At 39.1% G+C, this 16357-nt stretch overlaps 1 protein-coding gene across 9 annotated transcripts in view; it reads right to left on the bottom strand.

Annotated features, from left to right (window-relative positions):
* CAPRIN2 (caprin family member 2) overlaps positions 1-14989 on the bottom strand; it is an 81149-nt gene extending 66160 nt beyond the window's left edge. For 8 of the 9 annotated variants that reach the window (XR_011977118.1, XR_011977117.1, XM_072654403.1 and 5 more), the window contains exons 1-5: positions 14714-14989; positions 13473-13690; positions 8526-8588; positions 3418-3504; positions 999-1237 (exon numbers count right to left, since the gene is read on the bottom strand). Coding sequence is in view for 7 of the 9 variants with exons in the window: in XM_072654403.1 (XP_072510504.1) it covers positions 999-1237; positions 3418-3504; positions 8526-8588; positions 13473-13649 (566 nt within the window). In the remaining 2 variants the exon portion in view is untranslated. Of the gene's footprint in view, positions 1-998; positions 1238-3417; positions 3505-8525; positions 8589-13472; positions 13691-14713 lie in introns of those variants that run through there. The other variant, XM_072654408.1, reaches the window with a different exon arrangement.
* Positions 14990-16357: the final 1368 nt, after the last annotated feature.

Here is a 16357-nt window from a genome sequence, read left to right as displayed (position 1 = left end):
ATTACACAGTTACCAAAAGGAGTTATTAGGAAACAGATAAGTTTAAAACTACAATTTACTGCTGTTGTATTGTCAACTCATGACTACTGAGGTCAAATAAGGGTAATTATATAAGTTCCATCATGGATTATTTAAGAACCCTTTACATGATATTTAAAGATAAAAATTTTGTTTAGCCTAAGGTAAAACATACATTTACATACTGCCCGAGTATACTCAGTAGGGAAGGAAATGAGAAAATGTATTAGTGATGGCATGAGGAGCTGATGTGCCTAACTGCAAGAGGCTACGAGTTGACTGAATTTTATAGCTCCCATATAGAGATTTAGATTGCTTAGAAATCAGGTCCCTTGCAGATGAATTTTAAACCTACTTTAACAGAATAAAACAAAAATGCCATCAAACTTTGTAAAAAAGAAAAAATATTATTTGTTCAAAACAAGATGACAAATATGGATAACTGGAAGGTATGGTGTAGTGGGTGGGGGGGAAGGAATAAAAAAATTTCACCAAAGAGTCTAATTTATATAAATCTTTTGTTTGTGCTTTGCTATTGGGCTACCTTTTTCAGTTTTTACCTCAGGGATGATGACGGAATACCAAGTACTTCTCCTTTTTGAAAGTTCAGTTATTTTGGAACAAGATAAATGTTGCTTACTCATTATTCAAGAGCAGAGAAACAAAGATATAAAAACTCTGGGATAATAAAAAACCTTGTTTTTACCTTAACAAAAAGTTTTGCTAATATCAAATAACGCAGTTTTACATTAAGGTTAGACTGATCTTTGAATAATCTTTGTAACAATCAGTGCTACAGTACTAGGATATATGAATGATAAGGAAAGGACTAGTTTCTTATCCCAAGTTTAGCCCTTCCAAATAAATACTATGGCTCTTAATCATAGGATTTTCTATTCTTCAAAGCTCTTCCTAATTAATTCCCAAATATGAACAAACTTAAATGAAGTATATGTCCCATTTTAGGAGAACCTTTGTACCTCAAGCTCTCATTTCTCTCAGGGCATGTGAGTTTTGAAAACTTAATGAGGTAGTCTAGTTCTCTTGAAGGCAAATACACTGCACCATTCAAGCCACCTTTGAAGTCCTCTTGTACATGCTCTTGTGTGAAGTTCTGTAAGACGTACTGAACTTGAAATATAGTCCGGAGCTTCTTTTTCTCAGCCTCAAGTTTTATCATGTGCTCTCTTCTCTGAGCCTTCTTCTGGGCTTTCAGGAGCTATAAAAAACAAATTCTTATAAAAATGGGTTACCAGCTCTGTCTTCCACTAGTAATTTCATATACAGAAAATGAGGCTTGTAAGATGTAGAGCTAAAAAGAACTTCATACAAGAGCTATACCAACAGAACTAGGGCTCCAAATCATGTCCTCTGATTCCAAAGCTAGTGCTCTCCCTACATGATGCTACCTTTATCCTATGAGCTACTGAAATTGTACCTCTAACCCAAAACAGCTAAAGATTCTCAAATATCATGTGACAATTTAAAAAAGCAACAGAATATGTAGCCAATTCTAATTATATCAATTTACAACTAAGTGTTTTTAAACCTACCAAATAGTCCTCATGAAGTACTTACTATAAACCAAGCACTTTGCAAAATGCTGAAGAGCTAAAGAAAGAAATAAAAACAGTCTTTGTCTTTAGGAGCTTATATGCGAACTGAGGAGAAGATAAAATTGGAATATATAAGGTAAATATAGAGTAAATGCAAGGTAGGCTTAGATGGTATATATTAGTAGGGGAGGGAAAAAGACAGCTGGGAGAAGTTGTGCTTGAGACAAATTTTAAAGGAAGCCAAAGCCTCTAAGAGATGGAAATTAGGAAGGAGAATAGATAAATGTTCTACTACTACCTTTTTGATATAAATAAGAAAGACAGATATAAAAATGTAGTAAAAAACTGAGACAAAAAGAAGTCAAATTACCTAAGGTTACGTGGTTAGTAGTAGTGTTGAGACAAAGAACCTAGTCTCCTGTCAGCTACTACTACTACTAATACTACTACTACTATTCTATCATCTACCATGAAGAGACTCAATGAAATACACAGTTAATCCTAAAAAGGAGACCAACCTTTATCAGAATAACTTGAAAGCAAAATTTACACATGTATATGTATCCATGCATGTGTGTGTATGTGAGTATATATACACACACACATATATACATACACATAGTAATTCTCAATGTATATTTTGCTTTCCATGCGCCCCGCCCCCCCCCCCCCCCCAATACAGTAAAAAGGCTAACAGACAGCTCCAAAGAAAAGAAGGACCAAGGCGAGCCAAAAGAATGGTCAGTTCCAAATAACTGGATGACTTATTTTGCAACAAAGCCTACAAGAACTTGTATCCTAAGGCATAATCCCACAGAATTCTGTCCCCCCCAAACTGTCATGTCAAATAAGCAAATCACACTAAACTTTACTATCTTGGTTGATTACTCACAATGCTCGATTGTCTAAAGCAGAAGATCAAAGCACAGATTAGTCAGACGTATTTTAATCCAACGTTTTTGGTCACTAGATGTACATGATAACATGACACAATCAATTTGTCTCAATATACAGGGATAGACACTATACTAGTGATTCCATTCATCTAGGAAGCTTCTAGGCAAACTGACTCCCTCTACCAATGCAATTTAGCCTTAAAAGGACAACTGGAGTACTGAGAAGTTAAGTGACTTGCCTGGGCTTATGTTGCCAGTATGTGTCAAAAATTAGAATCCAGATCTTCCTGACTTTAAGGTCAACTCTCTATCAACCAACTGAACATATATTATAGTTAAAATAATCAGGTCCACTGACTTCTGCCAAAATATCATTATAGGACAGAGTAGAAAAAATCCCAGCAAGTTTAAAGAAACAAACAAAAAATGTTTGGAAGAACCTGACAATGAAACAAAAACGCTGATATTATTTGTTCAAGCTCTAAAACCCAAGTACCTCATAGAACAAATGCAAGCATGAAAATTTCTAGTTTGCACCTACATGTGCGATAGTGTTTAAAAAAATATTTTCCACAAAACTCAAGATTTTACTGTAAGAACTCAAAACTAAATAGATGCCCATCAAATCATGTTAGCAATCCATGAATGTAAAAGAAGACGGCTGTGCCACAAGAGATGAACATGAAGAATTTAGAGAAGATTTATATGAAATAATGCTGAGTAAAGAAAAAAAGTCCAGGAAAATATATATAATTACTATAATAATATAAAATAGAAAGAACAGTAATTTAACTCAACACTATTCAATTAGAGCAGGCTTTCAGAGAAGGGTTGAGAAAATGTGCCATCTTTGTGGAGGTGAGGATTAAGGGCTATGGAATATTGTATACACTACTGATTTTCAATTATCCCATTCAAATTGTGTTATTTTTCCTGAAACTACTTACATCTTGGCTGAGTCCTGAAAAAGTTTTTTGAAGCTCCTTGGCAAATTCCAAGTTATGTAATACTTCTTCATACTTTTCTACTGCCTCCTGTAAAACAATTAAAAAGCAAGCATTTAACATGCATGTCTCTGTGTCAAAAGAAAAGCACTCTACAATTGGAGAAGGAAAAGAGGGGAAAAGTGTGTGTGAGTGTGTGTGTGTGTGTGTGTGTGTGTGTGTGTGTGTGTGTGTGTGTGTGTGTGTGCTGTTCTTTTTTAACAAAGGTCAGCAATTCAAAATTCAAAGAGGAGGTACTTATTCATGGATATTCTAGTTGGGTTAGTACCTTGAATGGAATACTCGTCAGTTTATTTGTTTGAAATCTGAGTCTTTAACACTCTATGCTAAGCATGAGATCAAACTGGCTCATGGCATCCTCTCTCCCATATGTACATTCTTAAAAGTGTGACACAGTTCAACAGTTGTCTGACTCAATCCAAAATACAACAGCACTGAAAAAAACCATTTCATTAGGAACCACTTGCCTATTGTTCTAGCACCTAACACTTAGGCCAAAGAATTTTTTCTCTTCCTAATCCAGATCTGAATTGGAACAATAAATATTCAATATTTCAATCATTTTATAAACTAAATTCCATACTGCTACTAAAGCTGAAAGAAAATATACAGAGTTCATTAAATTATTTAAGTGCCAGCAAGTATTTATTAGAGCAGAGGGGATATAAGTACAAGGATGCAACAATCCCTACTGAAAAGGGAATTTATATTCTAATGGGGGAGATGACAAGCACATACATAAACACATGCAGTGTAAACATAAAGTGATTACACACAAAGTAGTTAAAGAGAAGGCACAGTGCAAGGGAGAGATGACAGTAGCAGCTGACTGGGGGAGGGAATGTGAATAGGCGGCATATACTTCATGCATAAGATGGTGCTTGAGCTACATCTTAAAAGCAAGGAACTCAGAGATGGAAGTAAAGAGAGACTACATTCCAGTCATGAGGAATGGTTAGTGCAAAGAGACAGGAAATGGAGTTCTGCGTGAGAAACAGAGAGGCCAGTTTGGCAGAAATCAAAGAGTGGGAGAAGGAAATAATGTCTAAAGAGACTGAAATAATAAGTTGGCAACAGGTTTTTTAAAAGCTAAACGGAGGACTTGATATTTGCTCTTAAGAGGTAATGGGAAAGCTATGATTACTGGTTGAGTAGAGGAGCCGTACTCTCAGATCTGAGCTTTAAGAAAATAACTTTGGCAACAGTGTAGAGGATGGAATTGAGGAGGAAGGGGAGAAACTTGGAGCAGGGCAACCCATCAAGAGATTATTGAAATAATCTAGGTGAGAGGTGGATAGAAGGGGGTCTGACTTACATAGGTTATTCAAAATGCAAGTGAGATGTAGTTTAGCTATTATGTTTTCCTGAATAGGTCACTTTAATACTGTGCTTTCTAAGTCATAAAGCACTTTTCATGCAACAAATAATTCCTCTTAGAGACATAGTACAGATATTACTACCCTCATTTTACAGCTAAATAATTTGAGGCGGGCTCAGGGATGTTAAATAATTTGTCCAAGGTCCACAGATTAACATTACAAATGACAACATGAGAAGAAATCCAAGTTTTCTGACTGAATTTAGTGTTTCTACAGTGTGCACAATCACAGTAGCTCCTTCAAAGTCTTTAAATTATTCAAAGTATTTCTGCAGAGGGAAAAAATATATCTTCCAAGAACAAGATATGTTTGGTGATATTAACTAATTACAATAACATGTTCAATTTAATAAAGTTTGAGTACCTGCTACGTACAAGACATGAAAAACAGGATATTGATATATGACACTTGACCAGGGCAATTATCAAAACACTAGACTTGAATATCAGGTTGATTCATGAAACCTTAGTAACCACATTTTAACTTAAATGAATGTTATGAGCCTAACTAAACTGCAGCTGCAGAGATTCATTCCACAAAGCCTAGTTTTTGAAGAATTATCCTCCTAATGTGCTGATGGACAGATTTAGGATTTCTACAACAGTTAAGTACTGTAAATCTTTTGAGAATGTGAATTGATACTGTTTGCTAGAGAATGTATATACATACACGTACACATACATTTACTGCTTTAGTAATATATCATACTTTTACTATATTATTGTATATTCTGAAATAATTTCAGTCACTAGGTGCTGAAAGGGCAATGATGACTGGTACAGGGGAGAAAAGCAGGATGGCAGTAAACATAAACATTATCATCATCATCATCATAATAGCATTTATAAAGTGATTTAAGGTTTACAAAGCTCTTTAATATATTATTTCATTTAATATTAGAAAAAGAAACCTCAGAGAAGTAGGTGCTATAATTACTCCCATTTTACAGATGAGAAATTGAGACTAAGAGGTTAAATGACTTCTCCAGGGTGACGCAAATGATAAGTGTTTGAAGTAGAATTTGAACTCAGGTCTTTCTGGCTACAAGTCTAACACTACCTACAACACTACCTAGGTGCTTGAGGGAGAGGATTCATACCTGATGAGGTCTGAAGGAACCTGAGGACAACACATTTGGTTAGTATCAAGGTAATCTTAAAGTATTTGAAGGGCTATGAAATTTAGGTGGATTTACACCTGTTCTGCTTTGTCCCAGAGTTCAGAACAAGGAAAAATGGATAGAAACTACAGAGGTAGATTTTAGCTCAAGGTGGAAATACAACCTTGTGAATGACTAGAATTATTCCAAAGCTGAAGGAGCTGCCTTAGGTTATAGGAGGTTCTCTTTCACTAGAGGTCTTTAAGCAAACCATAGATGGCCACTGCTAGATACAAGGTAGAGGGAATAATTGTTTAGGATTTAAAGTAAGCTTCTGTGGTTCCATGGTTTCTAAGCAATGTGGGAGTAGTTAGAAAAAAGACATGAGAAGCTGATTAAAAGGAACAAAAGTTGAAAGAAAGTACATAAGCTAGAATGAATAGCCAATTTAGTTTAAAAAAAAAAAAAGCTTTAGATCAAGAGAGGGTCAGAGTATTATGTTTAGCACTCAGTTTGAAAGACTATAAGTCCTACCTTAACCCTTTACTTTACTATGTACTAAGTATATCCCCCTTATCAAAGTCTAATAAAAAATACAATAAATTCACACTAACTTAAAACAAGATGAAATGAGATTTTGTAAAGCATTTAGCACAGTTCCTGGCATGTAGTAGGTGCTATAAAAATGCTAGCTATCATTATTAATCTTTTTTTTTCAAGGTATATACTTCATAAAACATAGAAGCTATCTGACCCAAATTAAAAATTGTAGATCACACAAACTGGATGGCCTACAGCTGAGAGCTCTACAGATCCTTGAGCTATATGGAACCTGGGTTTTCTCACCTTCAGAGACAAAAGGGTTGGAGTTTAAAGAAGCTTTAAAGTTGATCCAACTCACTAATTCTGCAGTAAGAAAAACTGAGACCCAGAAAAAAAAGTAAAGCAATTTGATCACATCATGCAGCAAACAGCAGAGTCAAGAGCTGAACTCTTAACTCTAATTTTACAAAGACTCCAATTATAGAGAGGTGGGGACCTTGCAAGATACCCTCTCACAATCCAAGCCCTACCTCACCCCCCAAAAAACGCACTAGGTCTAACAATGTTATAGGGTAGCAGCACTGGGCTCAGTACAAAGGAAAAAATTCATAACAATTAGTCTTTTCTAGTAGTAAAACATGTTGCCTTAAAGTAATGAGTTCTTACTACAGAGGGAAGAAATATATTTGGAAACAACATCAATTAAAAAATTGTTGTAAAATATTATATTCTCCATTAAAGTAGAGCATGCCTTCTTAACCAAGATCTGTAAACTTTTTTTAAAAAATACATTTTGATAACTATTTAAATATAAATGTTTTGTTATTCTATATTTTATGCATTTAAAAACATTCTGAGAATGTGCCCATAGACTTCACTAGACTGCCAAAGGGGTTCATGATACAAATAAGGTTAAGAACCCCTGAAGTAGAGCATAGATGACAACCTATGTCAACAAGGTTGTAGAAGGGACTAGATAATCTCCCAAGGTTCTTTCCAACTCTGATTCTAAGGTACAATAAGTAATACCATATAGATGACTGCCTCCATCAGGTTATGTATAAGCCTGATTCTAGGGAGACCAATTAATGGAGACATTCACCCAGTATAGAATTCAGGCAAACGGCCAAGCTAGTTTGCCATCTGCTACAGGGGGAAAAAAAAGATAATCTGACCTAGAGTCAAAATGCAGAGTGTAAGTAGGGGTGGAGTTTAAGTAAAAAAGGAGAAAGAAATTACTATGGCAGAAAGAAGAGCAAATGAAAGTCTACCTAGGCATGCCAGGGACCTGAGAAAGAGAGCAATGCCTTATCTTTACCTAATGCACCTTGGTACAAGTTATCAAGACTAAGTTAAATGACAAGTACATAAACATATCATACATACTCCAAAATTCTGCCCATAGTAGAGAGTCTGCATAAAAGAACCTCTTTAGGTGCTAATACCACAAGAACAGTACAAGGACAAAAAATGTCATTCGAAGCCATTATTTTTCCCTCACTTGCTCTGGTGATGATGGCAAAAGGAAAGCAAAATTACTCAGCAAAAACTGCCAAGGAATTCTCTTTGGGAGTTGCCCTGGATTTGTTTCCTCGTGATCCTATCTTCTTGATAAAAAGAGTTGGAGAAGAAAAGAATTGAAACTTTATTTCAACTAAGACTGGGTGGTAGAGCTTCAAATTAAAAGACAAAATTCATTCGACACTTTAAGAACATGCAGAGAAAGTTGGCAATTCTCCAAAACTGAAAGGAGAAGAAGAAAAAGAATCATCTTGAAGCATTTACCTCTCATATTTAGCACCCCAAACAGACTGTATGTTACTGACAGGACCTAATAGCAAGTATACTTAAATCTCAGAGACATGAAGACTCAATGAAACTTTTACGTGACTCACTGTATCTTCATTTCTCTTCCCCATTCTATAATGGTCAAGTCCAGTTTTGGACATTGCTTTTAATCAAATCTTGAAGTTCTTCCCCCCCTTAAAAACTGAAGCTGCATGGTTTCTAGAGGATGGCTGTCTACTTACCAGTTGATCTGAATTGAGTGGCTCTCCATTTTTCAGGCGATCCTTATAATCTTCTAGTTTAAGCTAAAAATAGAAAAACTTTGAGTTTGACAAAAAGTTGTTTGAAGATTAAATTTTTATAAATAAAATCTACTTTCCTGTTATATACAAGACATTTTGATAAATGCTGGGAAAACAAATGAAAGACAACAGCCATGTGCTTCACCATCTAATTGAATGTGGGCTACGACATATGATGGTTTACATACATACCCAAATAACTAGACTAAAAATGCAATAAGAGTAGAGCAAAGATTGAGAAAAAGTTCTCTAAGATTTGAGGGATAATTTCAGCTGCTAGGAAGAGGATCAGAAACCAAGATAGGCATCACAGAAGCAATAATGCCTAATACACTGCTTAAAGAAGGATTAACAAGCAAATATAAACAGTAATACATACTAGCTTTGGGTTTAGCTGCGAGAGGCAGGGGAAAAAAGAAGGGAGAAAAATGGAAATGGTTTACTGGCCTGCATAAATGCATAGTTGTTGCTGCTGTGTTCATCCTTCATTTTCCAAGAAGACTGTGACATCAGAGAATTGATGACATGACTTGCACTGGACTTTGTTCAGGATGAGGCTGGTTGAGTGGCTAGCATTCCAATGTGATCAGAACACAGAAAATGTGAAGGGAATAATGTGAAATAAGGTTGGAAGGGCATGTTAGATCCAGACTATGACTGGTCTTAAATGATAGGCTAAGGAATTTCTATTTTATCTGGGAAGCAACAAGGATCCAAGGAAGGTTTTTAGCAAGGAAATGATATGATGAGACTTTAACATTAGGAACATTTTGGCAGCTATGTAGATGAACTGTAGAAGGGAATAAGAGAAGACAGATGAGGAGATTATCACAATAGTCTGGGCAAGAGGCAACAAGGGCCTAAAAAAACCAGTTGAAATGGAAGTTGAAAGGAAGGGATAAAGATGAGAAATACTGTAGGGACAGAAATGAGGTGACTTGGCAAGGAAATAAATATGGGGAATAAAGAAGAGGGAAAAGAAGTGAAAAGTCAAAGATGAATAAAACTGAGCAATGGTCAGAGTCAAGTCCAGTTTTGGATATATTGCTTTTAATGAGCTGACAGAACACCCAGGTATGGCTAGAAGGCTGTTGAGGACAACAGAATTGATCTTAAGAGGGAAATTCGTACAGATTTGACCACCATTTATCTAGATTATTATCTAGCCACAACAATGTTCCTAAAAATTCCTCATGAAAGTCAAGTTAAATTTAAGTTCCTTATTGCAAGATTAGCATTTAAGGTAAGCAAACTAAGAAATTTGCTAGTTGAAGAATTTATTCAAAACAAAACAAAACTTGGTAATGCTGCGAACTCAAGAAATGCTACTATTTCAAAGCCTCTATTATTACAGCAGGAGTTGGGGAAGGGAGAAGAAAATACACAAAAATGTTTGTTTAATCAAATTGGGTAAATTAAACATCTGATAGAAAATGAAAAGAACACCTACTCTGAAAAACTTTATGATTTAGTAGTATAAAGCTATGTTTAGTCCTGGCACACACATAGGACTATATTTCTAAAATAAGATCTTGATAAAAGGGAAAAAGGAAAACATATGCTGAAAAAAATAATTAATTCCAGAGGACGCTCATTCTATTATGCATTTACACAGGCAATAAACCACTTCCATTTTATGTCCCAGATCTGGAGAGAGGCAAAGGCAAGGGAGAAGAAATATAATATAGATTATGACCAATAATAAGAAGTTGAAGTGGTACAAAGGAGAGGTCCAAAATGTTATGAGTGATCACAAAATGGAGATCACTTTCAATTAGGTGAAGAGTCAGCAGAGAAATAGGTCAGGAAAAGTTTCGTAGAAGTAAGGCACCTAAGTTGGCATTTGACAGAAAAAAAGGTTTTAGATAAGGGAGTAGGAGGTAGGCAGAGAAGCGTTAGGTACAAACAGCACAAAGAGGTCATCCAGAACAGGACAGAGGAGCAGTCAGCTTGGTTTGAACCAAATAATAGCTTATCATGCTTTAAGGCTTGCAAAGGATTTGACATGTATGATTTAATTTGTTTCCCACAACAACCCTCAGAGATAAATGGAATTATTATTTCCAGTTTGCAGAAGAAGAGAGGAGTTAAGTAACTTCTCCAGGGTCACACAGCTAATTAAGCATTTGAGGCAAACTTGAGGTTGCCTTACTCTTAATCCAGTGGTCAATACATTATGCCCTTTCACTAAAAGGGAATAGCATTGCAATACCAGGGGGCTTCTTTAAGCACCATAAGGACTTTATACTATAGTTGCAAGGTAACAGAGAGTCACAAAAAAAAAGTTTTGCTCTTTTTTTTTTTTTTTTTTTTTTTTTAATTAGAGGGAGTGATGTGATCAAAACATTGCATTAGGAAGCTTACTCTGACAGCTCAGTGAAGGCTGAATCAGGGAGGAAAAGAAACTGGATGAAGATGAGTTAAGAAGCTAGTTCAAATTCAAGTAAAAAGTGGTGAGGTACTAAAGTAGGATTGTTGTGATCAAAATGGAGAGAAACAGATGCTATATTACAGGAGACAGGATTGAATCAACAAGACCTGGAGAGAAAAGTCAAAGATGGTATCTGCTTTTTGTGTGAGTGGAAAGATGGAACACTGTCCTCCATCAGAAACAGAAGTAGGTATAAGGGCAGAGGTTAGAAATGAGTTCAGTTTTGTAAATACTGAATTTGCAATGCCAGCAGGACATCTAGGTACAGAAATCTGCAAAATTTTTAGAAATATGGAACTATAATCTAGAGGAGAAATCATAAAAATTTGGGGGTTTAAGAGTTTAGAGGTGGTAACTAAAGCTATAGTAATGAATGACATGCTAGAGAAAAGGTCCTAAGGCAAAAATTTGGGGGATACCCATGTAAGGTACAGGAAAAGAAAATGGCACCAGCATAGAACAGAAAGAAGGAATGGTTATAGAGGCATAAATGTACCCCTGAAAGAAGGTGTTTGGAAGAAATGGTTGTTAAGAAAGAAGTGATATCCCACACATACTTATGCTTTGCTGAAGTCAAAGAGGATGAAGAAAGCTGAAGTTTCAGTAAAAAGATAGGAATGTGTTTAATTAAAAAGGGATTGAAGATAAAGTGGATGTAATGAGTATAACCTATTTTTTTCTAGAAGTTTTTTTTTGATGAAAGTGAAATTTCTGGTTATCTTTTGTTGTAATGAAGGCAAGGGAGTGGGAAAGGAGGGATACAGAACAGGTCTGAGCACGTGTTTGTGGACTGAAGGAAGTGGAGAGATTGAAGAGTCATTAGAGAAAATGAATGATTGATGAAACAAGGTCATGAAGAAAAAGGGTGTCAGGAGTACAGGGGTTAACCTTAGCAAGGACGTTCAGCTTATCCTTTAATATCAAAAGGAAGGAAAAAAAGTAGATGACAGTGAGAAAAGTATTTCAGAGAGACAGGAAAAATGAAAGCACTCATACCCATATCATATATTACCTCAAAAGGGTAGAATCATCTATTGAGAGTAATTTAAAGTCAGGTACTTAGAAGCAAGGTTTGGAACAACCCAGTGTTTAGCATAAAGGGCATTCAGCCCTATGCTGATATTAGCTCATTTCTTTGTGGTGCACTGTTTGCTTCAATTGTACCTTTTTTTGATGTGCCAAGTCTAAGAGTAATAACTTTCATACTGAATTTAAGAAAAGCATCATAGAAAATAGCACTCATGCTGAACCTACCACAATGTGAGAAATGATCAATCTTCAGTGTTACTGTATACACTGGTACAATGACAACCTCATGTACTTACTGTCAAGCACTTGAGGGTAGTCCTATAACATTATGTTGGCTAACACACAAATTTAGTTAAATGCACTTAAAATTATGTAGTATATGCTCAAAGGCCATCACTTCTAAGCTTCCAATACACAGCAGACAGTGTACATCATTTGCATAGACCATGCTGTTGACCTGTCATCAATATGACTTAAGCTTTTTGTATCCAGTAAAGTAGATGAAATTGTGCTGATCCTCACATTCATCCATGCAAAGTCAGATCAGGCCCAGTCTGTGGCAACAGGGAAGCTACAAGTAACTGGCCCTTCTAAGAACTAAAGCCTAGGACCACAAAAACTAGCTCCACGCTAACCCAACCAGACTTACCATTTGAATAGCATACATACATACTGACATATACATATGCACCTCCCATAAAAACAACTCTAAAGTTTTCTGTAGGATTTGGTTTCACATTTATATTCCAATATTTGAAACTCAGGGCCATAAAGCCCACTCAGTTGGTACCCCCATTTAGAATACCAAGAGGAAATAACCAGTAATTATTTAATAAATAATGAAAACATGAAATACTATTTAATACCATCCCATAACTCAAAAAAATTAGTTATGGCATGAATTTGGAATTTTTACATCAGTCTTTGTAATCATACTAGGCCCATATTAATTCTTTCACCTTTGATAAACATCTCTAAAAGGATCCACTTCCTGACCGTGTCATCTTCAAGCTATAAACTAATACTGCTAGAACAGCCCATCATTCCTCAAGCTTCCCATCACTGCTGCAGCTCTACTGCAATAACTACTGCAGAAAGAACACAAACAAGGGATGGGATTTTCAAGTTATTAGTATTCCCTCTGTCTGAGCAATGCCTTCTCATTAAAAAAAAAGATAAATGCTCTAATAAATCTCTAAGTATTTAGACAACAGTATGCAAACTAACAGTATAAAGCATAAACCCTTCAGCTCAACAAATAACAAATCTAAATTGTGCTTTGCACGCATGCTATTCTTGATATACTATATTACACTATTTTATTCTATATCCTCCTATTCTAGGATTTCATTCTCAGAAGGGGAGGTGCCTGACTGAAAACATCATTTTTTTTTAAACATCCCACCTAAGAAACTGAAAAAAGTTACCTTCTTTTTTTCAATATTTCTAATCTTGTGTTTGAGACATATGAGTCCATTGTCAATGTAGGTCTCATAGGCCTGAGAAGAAGTTACAACTGAATTGAGAGCAGACCGCAGGGGGCTCAGAGGCGGCTGGCTCTCCCCACACTGGCCGTGGCTCCCCGGCTGCTTGGCGGATTTCATGTTCCCCGCTTGGCTCTCCTGAACGGTCTGAAGGGAAGCGGCTACGGAAAGAGAACGAAGAAAGCAGCACCGCTGAAACCGAGGGGGCTACACAAGGGAGTGAGGGAGGCAGGCATGAGCACAAGGAGACGGAAGCCTCCATTAGAACTGAACAAAAAAGTCTCTGAACATTCTCTATTAAACTGCCCGCACCCCGTCTTCCCAGGTTCCAAGCCAGGGACTCTACCTTAGCACAGGGGACAAGCACCATCCAACACTAGGTTATTTATGAAAAAAAGGGCACCCGTCCACACTGGCGATGGTTCCAGAAAATCGAGCTTTTCCCTAGAGCCAGGCAGGCAGAACTGCAACTGGAGCCACGAAACGGCCCGACTCGGAACACTTTTCATGGACAAGCCTCTCCCATGCCCAGATCTGCCAGCCTCATCATCCTCGTCCTAGATTTGCTCTAAAGAAAATGCTTCCCACGCAACTTCCGAGGAGTTCAGGTCTCAGGCGCCCGGACGGCCGGGGGGCCCCCGCCTCAGTTTCCCGTCATTACGGGGCAGCAACGACGCCGCCCCCGGTCTACCTGGGCTCCGGCCCGGCACACCTCGGGGCGCCGCGGCTGTGCCGTCCCCTTCCAGGAGCTCACAAACTTTCACGGACCGAGCCATCAGCGGCCCATCCTTGTCCCCCCGCTAACAGCTCTGCCCAAGGGGAGTCTGCGCTCCGCTCCGCTAACTCTCCCACTCCCCGCTCCAGCCAAGGACTCGGACCTCAGCAGAGCTGAAGGCTTTGGGGACACGGGCGGGGGGAAGACCCGGCCACGCCCAGCGCCCTTCCAGCCCTCCGAACCATCCCACCTAGCGCACAGCGGCACAGGGGCAGGGGCTTTTCCTGTTACCGGACAAAGGAAAAAGCAAGAAGCCCAGTCCCGGACCTCCTCCCACCACGAGGCCTTCCCCAGCCCGGCACCGCGGCTCCCGGACCCCGGCAGAGGCGTCAAAGCCGCAGCCGCAGCTGCCGCCGCCACCCCCGCAGCGGCTGCGGTCCTCTCCGCCGCAGGCACGGGATGCCCTCACCTCCGCACCCCCAGCCCGAGCCAGCTGCAGCGCCAGAGGCCGAAGCTCCGGCTCCCGGGCTCTCCCTTCGGGGGGCCGCCGACGACGCTCGGGCGGACCGGGAGATGCAGAGATGCCCGCACAGCCCCGCGCTCCCTCGCCCCTCCTCGGCCCCTCTCTCAGCGTCGGAGGCGCGGCGGCGGCAGGGCCGCTACGCCTTCCCAGCCAAGCCAAGCCCAAGCGGAGGCTCAGGCCCGCCCTCCCCGGCGGCAGAGCTTTTATAGCGTCCCCGCCCCCTGCCTCCCCCACCCCGCGCCAGCTCGCTAGCCCAGACAGTGGCTCCTCCCCTCGGCCCAACCGCCGAAGCCCCGCCCTCCTCCTGCACGCCGCTTCCCACCCACCCCGGCGGCCGCGCAACCTTTCTGAACCCCGGGGCGGTCCGCTTTCTCCGCAGAAGGTCCGGGAGTGGGCAGGAGGTTGTGCTCAGAATGTCGATCCCCGCTTCAGCTAGGCAGTAGGTTATTCTCGGAGATAGAGTCGCAAAGCGAGGGAAAGGGGAAAGAAAAAAATCCAGAGTTCATTGGGCTGGAGAGGCGCGTTCAAGAAGTGACTGCAGCACACTGGAGGGCGCTCGGCTAGACTGGCCCTTTAAATCCTGCCCTTCAGGGCAGGGACGGTGTTGGGCGTCCATCCACCCAGCCTTTATCTAGGGCCGTATCCTCTACTAAACAAGCTGCCGGGAGCTAAGGAGGATTGGAATCTGACCCAGGTCACTTCCAGCGTGTTAGGACTGCAGTACAGCTGGCCATCTGCACTAGAGGCAGGACTTTCCCTGTCCCCTGCCTGAGGTCCCCAAGGTTCCCCTACGTCCCTTTGGGGGTGCCACACGTTGCACTGCATGAGCTACCTTAACACTTTACAATACCCTTGTCTATATCCCTTAAAGTTGGAAATTAACTTACTCATGGGTCCTCAGGTCCATGACCTTCCCAAAAGAAAATGCCCATTAAAATTTTAAGGGTAGCTGCCCACACCATTAAAAGTCCTCATTCAGGCTATGGTGAATTAATTTAGATTATTACTGTAATCAAATAAATGTATGGCAGGCATGCAAAAATCCGGGAAAAAGTACATTTTCAGCCTGGCCAAAGAAAGAAAAAAGTGATAGAATATTCTTCATTCAGGATGTACCATTTTTAAAAAAAATTTTTGGTGCTTTAAGATTTTCTAATGGGAAATAAGAAAAATGTTAAGTACATTTAATAAAACATGGTCAGCAGCTACTCCTATACTTCTAGAAGATACTTTAGAAATAACATGAATTGTGAAGAACTAAGTAGAAGTATTTTAGATAAAAGACATAAACAGAGAGGGGAATAATGATCAGTTTTGAAATCTGGTCCAAATAATACAGAGAATGTTATTTAATTCAACATTCCTTTATATCATGTTTTGCTGTTACTTTTGTAAGATTTTGTATGTGGTTTGCAGCTGTAAGAATTTAATAATTTGTAATAATTTATGTTTCATTTTAGCAGCAAGTCCCTGAGTGCATATGTGACTTCATGGAGGGACAAACGCTGGATTATTCATTTTCATCATCAGGCACAGCCAGAACAAGATAAACAGATGCTGCAGAATGTGAGAGAAGAACACTGTGCTGTT

The sequence above is a fragment of the Notamacropus eugenii genome, chromosome 3 (genome assembly GCF_028372415.1).
Source record: "Notamacropus eugenii isolate mMacEug1 chromosome 3, mMacEug1.pri_v2, whole genome shotgun sequence".
Lineage (NCBI taxonomy): Eukaryota > Metazoa > Chordata > Mammalia > Diprotodontia > Macropodidae > Notamacropus > Notamacropus eugenii.
The sequence above is the reverse complement of the archived record's forward strand: the minus strand, read 5'-3'. Positions and strand labels throughout refer to the sequence as shown.